The sequence below is a fragment of the Hordeum vulgare genome, unplaced genomic scaffold, assembly GCF_904849725.1.
Source record: "Hordeum vulgare subsp. vulgare unplaced genomic scaffold, MorexV3_pseudomolecules_assembly, whole genome shotgun sequence".
NCBI lineage: Eukaryota > Viridiplantae > Streptophyta > Magnoliopsida > Poales > Poaceae > Hordeum > Hordeum vulgare.
In genome coordinates, this window is record NW_025422602.1 from 49,224 (window position 1) to 60,000 (window position 10,777).

Consider the following 10,777-nt stretch of genomic DNA (forward strand, 5'->3'; position numbering starts at 1 on the left):
GCCGCCATGGTGAAATTGGTAGACACGCTGCTCTTAGGAAGCAGTGCTCAAGCATCTCGGTTCGAATCCGAGTGGCGGCATTCTTGAAAAGGAATACAATAGATTAGAAATCAATTCGAAATTTACAATTTTGTAATGGGACCTTCCCCTTATGCTATTTGCAACTTTAGAACATATACTAACTCATATCTCTTTCTCAACGATTTCAATTGTGATTACGATTCATTTGATAACCTTATTAGTTCGTGAACTTGGGAGATTACGTGATTCGTCAGAAAAAGGAATGATAGTTACTTTTTTCTCTATAACAGGATTCTTAGTTTCTCGTTGGGTTTCTTCGGGACATTTTCCATTAAGTAATTTATATGAGTCATTGATCTTCCTTTCATGGGCTCTGTATATTCTTCATACCATTCCTAAAATACAGAACTCTAAAAATGATTTAAGCACAATAACTACGCCAAGTACTATTTTAACGCAAGGCTTTGCCACGTCGGGTCTTTTAACTGAAATGCATCAATCCACGATACTAGTACCTGCTCTACAATCTCAGTGGTTAATGATGCATGTCAGTATGATGTTATTAAGTTATGCAACTCTTTTGTGCGGATCCTTATTATCTGCCGCTATTCTAATCATTAGATTTCGAAATAATTTCCATTTCTTTCTAAAAAGAAAAAAAATGTTTTAAATAAAACATTTTTCTTTAGTGAGATTGCATTTTTTATGCAAAAAGAAGTGCTTTAAAAAGCGCCCCTGTCCCTTCATTTCCAAATTATTACAAATATCAATTAACGGAGCGTTTGGATTCTTGGAGTTATCGTATCATTAGCCTAGGATTTACCCTTTTAACCATAGGTATTCTTTGTGGAGCAGTATGGGCTAATGAGGCCTGGGGATCCTATTGGAATTGGGATCCTAAGGAAACTTGGGCATTTATTACTTGGACCATATTCGCAATTTATTTACATAGTAGAACAAATCCAAATTGGAAGGGTACGAATTCTGCACTTATAGCTTCGATAGGATTTCTTATAATTTGGATTTGTTATTTTGGTATCAATCTATTAGGAATAGGTTTACATAGTTATGGTTCGTTTACATTAACACCTAAATGATTACATAAAAAAAAACGTTCATGAAATGAACGTTTTTACTTTTATATTTTATTTGAGAACCCCTTGAGCGCCTTCTCAAAGGGTTCTCAAAAATTCGAGATAGATCTAATTATACTTTTTTACTTATTTCTGCATTAATAGAGCAGACTAGTAAAAAAAACCAAACCTATTTAGGATAATAATTGGATAAGAGAGCCTCTACCCTGTCAACGGATAGGGAGAGAACAAAATCTGGATAAATACCAATTCCTATTACTGGTAAAAAGATACAGATTAAATAAAGAGTTCTCGTGGTCCAGAATCCACAAAATTTGCGTTTGGAACATTAAATAGCTTGTATCCATAGAACATCTGGCGTAACATAGATAATAAATAAATAGGAGTTAATATCATTCCAATTGCCATTACAAAAGTAATTAGTGCTTTTGGCATTACAAAAATTTTGGACTAGTAATTAGTCCAAAAAATACTACTAATTCTGCGACAAAACCACTCATTCCTGGTAAGGCAAGAGAAGCCATTGAAAAGCTACTAAACATGGTAAAAATTTTAGGCATTGGGATAGATATTCCTCCCAGTTCTTCGAGATAAACAAGACGCATTCTATCAGAAGCGGTTCCTGCCAAGAAAAAAAGTGTAGCACCAATAAATCCATGGGATAATATTTGTAAAATAGCTCCATTGAGTCCAATGTTGGTTATGGAACCAATTCCTATAATTATGAAACCCATGTGAGATACAGAGGAATAAGCTATTCTTTTTTTGAAATTTCGTTGACCAAGAGAAGTTGAAGCTGCATAGATTATTTGGATAGCTCCTATTATTACTAACCAGGGCGAAAATAGATAATGAGCATGAGGTAACAATTCCATGTTGATCCGAATCAATCCATATGCTCCCATCTTTAATAATATTCCCGCTAAAAGCATACATGTACTATAATGTGCTTCCCCATGGGTATCTGGTAACCACGTATGTAGGGGTATAATCGGCAATTTGACAGCATAAGCAATAAGGAAGCCAAAATATAAAAGTATTTCCAAGGTTGCGGGGTATGATTGATTAATTAATCTTTCCAAATCTAATCCTGGTTCGTTGGAACCGTATAAGCCCATACCCAGAACTCCGATTAAGAAAAAAATAGAACCGCCTGCAGTATACAAAATAAACTTTGTAGCTGAATATAGACGCCTCTTTCCCCCCCACATGGATAAAAGTAAGTAAACAGGAATTAATTCTAACTCCCACATGATAAAAAAAAGTAAAAGGTCTCGCGAAGAAAATAATCCTATTTGACCACTATACATTGCGAGCATCAGGAAATAGAATAATCGCGAATTCCGTGTAATTGGCCAAGCTGCTAAAGTAGCTAAAGTAGTGATAAATCCTGTCAATAAAATGGATCCTAATGAAAGTCCATCGATTCCCAATCTCCAATGGAAATCGAAGACATCTATCCATTTATAATCCTCCTTTAATTGAATTAAGGGATCCTCCAGTTGGAAATGATAACAGAACGCATAAGTCATTAGAAGGAATTCTAATAAACAAATAGATATAGTATACCACCTAACGATTTTGTTTCCCTTATGAGGTAAAAAGAAAATTAATGAACCGGCAAATATCGGCAAAACAACAAGTATTGTTAACCAAGGAAAATAACTCATGATAAAGTGATAAAGACAAGATACGTTTTGACCAGAAAAGCCCGTGCTCGATTATTTCGAGCACAGGCTTCTTCGGTAAAGAGGAATCAGACGATTCAAATGAAGTTTTTTGTTTTTGTAACGTATCAATAAGATAGAGCCATGCTACGGGTTGTTTCAGCCCTAAATAAACGCGGACACTTAAAAAATCTGTCGGGCAGGCAGATTCACATCTCTTACAACCCACACAATCTTCGGTTCTCGGCGCGGAAGCAATTTGCTTGGCTTTACATCCATCCCAGGGTATCATTTCTAATACATCTGTTGGACAAGCTCGTACACATTGAGTGCATCCTATACATGTATCATAAATTTTTACGGAATGTGACATTGGATCTATAAATTTTTCTTTTCAACATAAAATTTTTCGATCTGGTAAAAAGAAAATTAGTACTATATGAGTCATATGTATTGTAGACACCAGACGAAGCAATGGTTTATCCAAACTTCAAAATTAAAAATCTATTTTTTAATCCGTTTGTGAGAAAGCGTGAAAAGAGCCAAGAGACTTGAATTTTGGACTTCAACAATAAGAAAGAATTTTACAAATTGTACAGACGATTTCGAATTAGCCAATTTATTTTATTGGCTATCGTCTTTTCAATATAAATTATTGCAATTTGAATATTGCAATATCAATGAATTACAAATACAAAAATTCATTTAAGTGAAAAAGAATACTATGCAATAACCTACTTACTAAAAAAAAAAGGATATTCTCAAATAATACTAAGAAAATAGTATGGATTTCTATATTATTTTAATATGTGCGCCTTTGTTTAGAGGATTTTATGTCTAATTATTAAAAAGTCTAATTATTCAATAAATTAGATTGATTGATACGAGTGGATTTCCTATTACGATGGATGGAAGAAAGAATGGATAGTCCAATAGCGGCTTCAGCAGCGGCAAGGGCTATAACAAAAATGGCGAAAATATCTCCTTTTAATTGGCGACTATCAAATAGATCAGAAAATGTTACGAGATTTAGATTAATTGAATTCAGTATAAGTTCAAGACAATTAGAGCTCTAACCATGTTTCGGCTTGTGATCAATCCATAGATACCAATCGAAAATAAATAGACACTCAAAAAAAGTACATGCTCAAACATCATTAACTAACTCCTTATCAATCTCGATTCATTTCAATATGAGGGCAAAGAATTGAACCGATTCAATTAATTACAATAGAACAATTACACAACAAAAGAGAAAAGAAAGGAGGTATTTGTTGGCAGTAGATGGGTTTTACTAAATCAAAATTGTGATTCTTTAGTTATTTATTTTAGATTTGCAATTCTTATAATTTTTACTTTTTCTAAGTTTTCTTATTGCCGAGCCATAGTAATTGCACCTATTAAAGAAACTAGAAGAATTATGGAAATGAGTTCAAACGGAAGATAAAAATCGGTTGCTAAATGAATTCCAATTTGTTGAACATTATTTATGAGACCCTGTTCTACTATTTGGTTTGATCTTGTAGTCCAAAGAATTCCATACCATGACGTATCTGGGATAGTAGTCATTAGTGAAAAAACAAAAGTTATACAAACGAGTGAAGTGAACCCATCTCCAATAGTCCAATAATTCTTATCTTTAGACCATTCTGAGCCATTTACGAACATTACAGCGAATATGATCAAGACATTTATGGCTCCCACATAAATAAGAAGTTGTGCGACAGCTACAAAGTAGGAATTTAATAAAAAATAGAATAAGGATATACAAACAAGAACTAATCCCAGCGAAAAGGCAGAATAAATGGGGTTGGTAAGTAATACTACTCCTAGACCCCCTAGTAGAAGAATAAATCCCCCAAATAGCATAAGAATCTCATGTATTGGTCCAGGTAAATCCATTATGGATAAAAAGAAATTAATAGTATAAAATTTTTCATGAACTGACTAAAACTAAAGGATTCGAGGAAGGAAAAAGGGATTAGGGTATTTTTTGTGTATAAACTGTATAGTTATAAACTATATTATATCATCAAAATCTAGTCTGATTTAAAATAAGAAAAAATTTCCAATAAGCAGTAGTTATTCGTTTTTTCTTTATAGTTTAATAAAGAATTAGTAGATTTTTATAACAAAAAGACAAAATCAAAGTTTAGTAATCAGTAATCGTTCTTGAATTCGAAGATTTTTCTTCGTTTATTTTACTTTCAGACGAATTCCTAATTGTTTGAATTGTGTAATCTCCCATTATGGAGATTGGTAACCGACTTAAAGCAATTTGATTGTAATTCAATTCATGACGATCATAGGTAGAAAGTTCATATTCTTCAGTCATTGATAAACAGCTTGTTGGACAGTACTCAACACAATTGCCACAAAATATACAAACTCCGAAATCAATACTATAATTAAGCAATTGTTTTCTTTTTATATCCTTTTCAAATCTCCAATCCACAACGGGTAGATCTATCGGACATACGCGAACACATACTTCACAAGCAATACATTTATCAAATTCAAAGTGGATTCGCCCTCGGAAACGCTCTGGTGTAATTGATTTTTCATAAGGGTAGTGAATCGTTATAGGTAAACGATTTGTGTGGGATAAGGTAGTTATGAAACTTTGACCTATGTACCTTGTAGCACGTATTGTTTGTTGACCATAACTCATGAACCCAGTTACCATAGGGAACATATTCATTCTAAATATCTATGAAAAAGATATGTTTCTTTCTCTTGTTTGGGAGAGCTTTTGTGTTGAAAATATTCTTACTATCTATTATTGTATTATCTTATTTATAGTGAAACAAGTTGAGAAGAGGTTGTTAATAATAGATTGCCCAGGGAAATAGGTAAAAGAAATTTCCATCCAAGATTTAATAACTGATCCATTCTCATCCTTGGTAAAGTCCATCTTATTGTGATAGAAATGAAGAGAAATAAATAAGCTTTAGTTAATGTAATAAATATACCCATTGTCATTTCCAAAATTCCAACTGCTTTATTCATTTGGAAAAAATCAAAAAAGGATATATAGGGAATAGAGAAATTCCACCCGCCCAAGTAGAGAACTGTTACAAATAAAGAAGAAACTAATAAATTTAGGTAAGAAACAAGATAAAATAAACCATATTTGATACCGGAATATTCAGTTTGGTAACCTGCTACTAATTCTTCCTCTGCTTCTGGTAAATCAAAGGGTAATCTTTCACATTCTGCCAAAGAAGAAATTAAAAAAACCAGAAAGCCTATAGGCTGACGCCAAATATTCCATCCAAAAAAACCATATTTTGACTGTGCTTCAACTATATCAACTGTACTTGAACTGTTAGATAATCATAGTCGATGATAACATCACAGTTCCCACCGCTATTTCAAAACCGTACATGAAACCTTAGCTTCATACGGCTTCTCTATGATCAGAAAAAGGAAAGGACTGTTTTGTTCTGTTCCTAGCCCCTGGGGCATAGATAGAATTAGGTAAAATAAAATAGATTTGAAAGTCCTAAATTAGACCAAAGGAATTCCGTCTGCTAGAATAAGAAAAAGCGCTTCTGAATTGATCTCATCCTTTATAATATATTCCAAATTTTTCTTTGTTCAGTAATAACTTAATCTTGGAATAAAACACTTGGTACTTGTTTTGTTATAGGAATTCAATTAATAAATGGAAAGAGTGGAGTATTAGTTCATGAGCAATTCTGCATGAATAGAGGAAGGAAATAATGCAAATTTTTTCTAGTGCACTCCATATCTTTTTTACTATTCTTCTTTCCCCCGGGAAGGGGGTATTTAAAAAGAAAAAATGGATAAAGGGTTAATTCGTTCTTGATAGCCATTTCCTTAACAAGTGAATGGGAACATACTCTGGATCGGAATCCGAAGAAAGTACTACTTGATAATTTCTACAAATTGCAAGTCCTTATTATGATTCCTTTTACGGGAAAAAATCTCTAATGTTTTAGATTTTCCATTACTAATCCTTTATGTACTTTAGTGTTCCTAACCCTTCACTAACTTTTGGTGGATTCTTCTTATGAATTTTTAAGTTATAGTAATAACTAGGAGTATTCTAATAATGGAATTCCATATTGTGAATCCTTTATTCTTGCCCGCTTCAAGATATGATGAGTAATTAAAAAATATCAACCTTGGGATAAAGAGTTTACACTCTTTATGTTTACTTCCACTTTTTTCTTGTACGTAGAAAATGAGATTTTTTTCTTTTTACTACAAATTTAGAAGCTGTTTTATTTCACTCATATAGCTATCTAGTTTAACTTACCAACCCAAATACTAAATAAGAAAAGGAATATAAATAGTTAATGGATTTTATAGGAAAAAGATCCTATTTTAACGAATCACACGTAGAGATATTGCTAGCACACAAAAAGTTAATGGTATTTCATAACTAATGGATTGAGCAGCAGCTCGTAGACCGCCTGAAAAAGAATATTTATTATTTGAGCTATATCCTGCCATAAGAAGACCAATAGGAGCTATACTTGAAATGGCAATCCATAAAAAAACACCAATACTAAGATCGGCTAAAACAAAATGATATCCCAAAGGGATAACTAAAAAACTTAATAAAACTGATATGACTGCTATAGAAGGTCCAATGCTAAATAAAGAAATATCTCCTCGCGATGGCAGAATATCTTCTTTAAAAAGTAGTTTAGTCCCATCTGCTATAGCTTGAAGCAGGCCCAGGGGGCCAGCATATTCAGGACCAATACGTTGTTGTATCGACGCAGATATTTCTCTTTCTAACCACACAATTACGAGTACCTCTATTGTAATTCCTAAAAGGAGGGTCAAAATGGGTAGAATCGATATCAGTCCATAGACTTCTTTTAATAATTCCGATTTCGAAAAAGAATTGATAGTTTCTACCTCTACCCTATCTATTATCATTTCAACGATCAACTTCCCCCATAATGATATCTATACTACCTAATATCGTCATGATATCAGCCAATTTCATTTTTTTAACTAGTTGAGGAAGAATTTGCAAATTAATAAAACCGGGTGGACGGATTTTCCATCTCCAGGGAAAAAGGCTATCATCTCCTACTAGATAAATCCCTAATTCACCTTTTGGGGCTTCCACTCTTACATAAAGCTCTTGCCTTGACAATTCAAAATTGGGGGAAGGTTTTTTACCAAGAAATTTATACTCAAAATCATTCCATTCAGAATTCTTTTCTTTCTTAAAGCGTCGGACTTCTAAATTCTCATAAGGTCCTCCAGGAATTTTTTCTATAGCTTGTTGAATTATTTTGATGGATTCGCTCATTTCACCAACTCGTACTAAATAGCGAGCTAATGAATCGCCTTCTTTTTGCCATTGGACTTTCCAATCAAATTGGTTGTAAGACTCATAAGGATCCACTTTACGAAGATCCCATTGTATTCCAGAAGCTCGTAACATAGGTCCCGATAAGCCCCAATTTACTGCTTCTTCTCCGCTAATAAAACCTACTCCTTCAACTCGCTCTAAAAAAATGGGATTCTGTGTAATAAGTTGTTGATATTCAACAACTCCGCGTAAAAAATAATCACAGAAATCTAAACATTTATCGATCCATCCATAAGGTAGATCGGCGGCTACTCCTCCGATGCGGAAGTAATTGTGCATCATTCGCATACCTGTAGCAGCTTCAAATAGATCATATATTAATTCTCTCTCTCTAAAAATGTAGAAAAAAGGAGTCTGTGCGCCGAGATCCGCCATAAAAGGTCCAAGCCATAGCAAGTGAGAAGCTATACGGCTTAACTCTAACATAATTACCCTAATATAGCTGGCTCTTTGTGGTATTTGAATATTCTCCAAGAATTCTGGTGCATTTACTGTTATTGCTTCTGTAAACATAGTAGCTAAATAATCCCACCTTGTTACATAAGGTAAGTATTGTATAATCGTTCGGTTTTCCGCGATTTTTTCCATTCCTCTGTGTAAATACCCTAATATGGGTTCACAATCAATAACATCCTCACCATCAAGAGTAACGATCAGTCGAAGAACACCATGCATTGATGGGTGTTGAGGGCCCATATTGACTATCATGAGATCTTTTTTTGTAAGCGGTAGACTCATATCCTTTCTTCCTTAATTCATTATTCCATGAAAATGGATTATTCCATGAATTCCTCAAAGTGAGGCTCATCAAAATGAAAAATCTAAGACTACTATAAAGACTACTAAAAAAATAATAAAACAAGAAAAAAATTTGAAGGATTAAATTACTGCTCCCGAATATTCAACTGACCGATTAATTTCTTATAACGTACTCTATTTTTCTTTGCCAAATAAGCCAGCAAACGTCGACGTTTTCCCAAAAGTCTTCGTAGACCTCTTTCCGATGAAAAATCTTTTTTGTGTAATTCCAAATGTGAAGCAAGTCTCCGTATCTTATTGGTGAAACTGAATACTTGAAATTCAACAGAACCCCTGTTTTCTTCTTTTTCTTCTTTAACCATAAATCCTAAAATTTTTCTACCTCCTTTCTTTTTCATGTATTTTTCTGATCAGGAAAAATAAAAAATTATGTCAGTTATTTTGAAGTTATTCTAATCTCGTACACACACAAATTTGCAATTATTCATCTACTACTGGAATTTGGATTTTTTTTTATCGATGCAAATTGGATTTGGATAGAAGGGTACATTCTTTCTACTATTTTAGATAGAAGAAATGTTTCTTCTATCTAAATATAGTAGAAAGAATTTTGCTGATTTATTTATTGCTATATGCAATTTATGGAATTGATACACCATTTAATTGATATCATTTAGCAAAATGAAACACAGCATAGGCATCCATCTTTTGGCTCGAGATTTCACGGGATAGAGATATGGTATAAGAAATAGACTATTAAGTAACTCTAAATGAATTGTGGATACATCTGTATCCTTAACATACTGAAACGATTGCCATTATTCGTATCAAACCAATAGCGATTCATACAAGCTAAATCTTCTAATCAATGGTGGGCCAATAATGAATTTTTTTGCATATGTATTAAGACGCTTGGCCTGATTTCGAAATTGTCCAGAGTTTTATATGTTGTTTTCATTGCAAAATGATGGGTCTCCTTCCATAACTTTCCAATTACGAGTACGAGAATTGAAAGACATAAATATTCTAAATTCTCTACGGCGTCTAGTAGATAGATAGAATATTTTCAGGAACAAGAAAATCAGAAGAATCTTTCTCTCTATTCACTATCATTCCGCGTCTTCGACTTCTATTAGTTTCTTTTCTTCTTTAATGCAATAGCTATAGTTTGATATAAGAATCCATTTCTCAAAGTAATGGAAACCATTCTCTTATAGGAAATGGTTCGAAAATCGCTATTCCACCTTTTAGGTATCGTGAAAAGTGATACCTGTGAAGATCGTGCATTTCAGTCAAATTCAGATCCGTTTTTCGAGTCCATGATATAATATAACCAAATTGGATAGATCTTCCACCTGTTTAGCTAAGAAAGAATAGATACAGAGGTGGATAATAGATCGATATGAAGATCATGAGCTGCCCCATAATGAAACCGCCAGTAGTCGCAAATATCTCCTTCTTCCCTAATCCAAGATTGGAGAAAGAAGATCTAAGAGGGACCTATGGAGAATGTAGTCAGAAATCCATAATAGAGTCTGACCACAACGACCGAATTAATTATCCTCATCGAGAAACTTAGACTACTAAATAGAAAAGATTTGAAAATCATGGCATGGGTCTCCTTTTTTTCTTTCTTTAGAGTTTTCTATATGCACAATTTCTCGATGTTTCGATGAGAATTTCTTGACTTTCCATATATAGAAAGAGATAGACTATAAATGACATCTCTTATGTCAATAAGACCAAAGGGATGGATATTAAATGATAGGAAGTGCTAGGAAGTGAAATAGAATGAAATAGAGCCACTTTGGGCTTCCCTATGAAATGAGGCATGGAACGGAGCCACTACGAAGAAATTATGGGAGTTACGAAAG

At 33.4% G+C, this 10,777-nt stretch overlaps 2 protein-coding genes and 1 non-coding gene across 3 annotated transcripts in view; 1 reads left to right on the top strand and 2 right to left on the bottom strand.

Annotated features, from left to right (window-relative positions):
- TRNAL-UAG lies at positions 1–80 on the top strand. Its single transcript has one exon. It is a non-coding gene; the product is annotated as a tRNA-Leu (tRNA).
- A 5,137-nt stretch (positions 81–5,217) lies between these two features.
- The window catches only part of LOC123421066 (NAD(P)H-quinone oxidoreductase subunit 1, chloroplastic-like), a 6,466-nt gene continuing 906 nt past the window's right edge, over positions 5,218–10,777 (bottom strand). The window contains exons 1-2 of the mRNA XM_045107491.1: positions 8,677–10,777; positions 5,218–6,116 (exon numbers count right to left, since the gene is read on the bottom strand). The exon at positions 8,677–10,777 is cut by the window's right edge and continues 906 nt beyond it. Coding sequence (XP_044963426.1) covers positions 5,579–6,116; positions 8,677–8,882 — 744 coding nt within the window. The 5' untranslated portion in view covers positions 8,883–10,777 and the 3' untranslated portion in view covers positions 5,218–5,578. The remainder of the gene's footprint in view (positions 6,117–8,676) is intronic.
- On the bottom strand, positions 7,007–8,683 carry LOC123421065 (NAD(P)H-quinone oxidoreductase subunit 1, chloroplastic). The gene has a single exon (XM_045107490.1). The coding sequence runs from the start codon at positions 7,697–7,699 to the stop codon at positions 7,136–7,138; it is 564 nt and encodes a 187-aa protein (XP_044963425.1). The 5' UTR covers positions 7,700–8,683; the 3' UTR covers positions 7,007–7,135.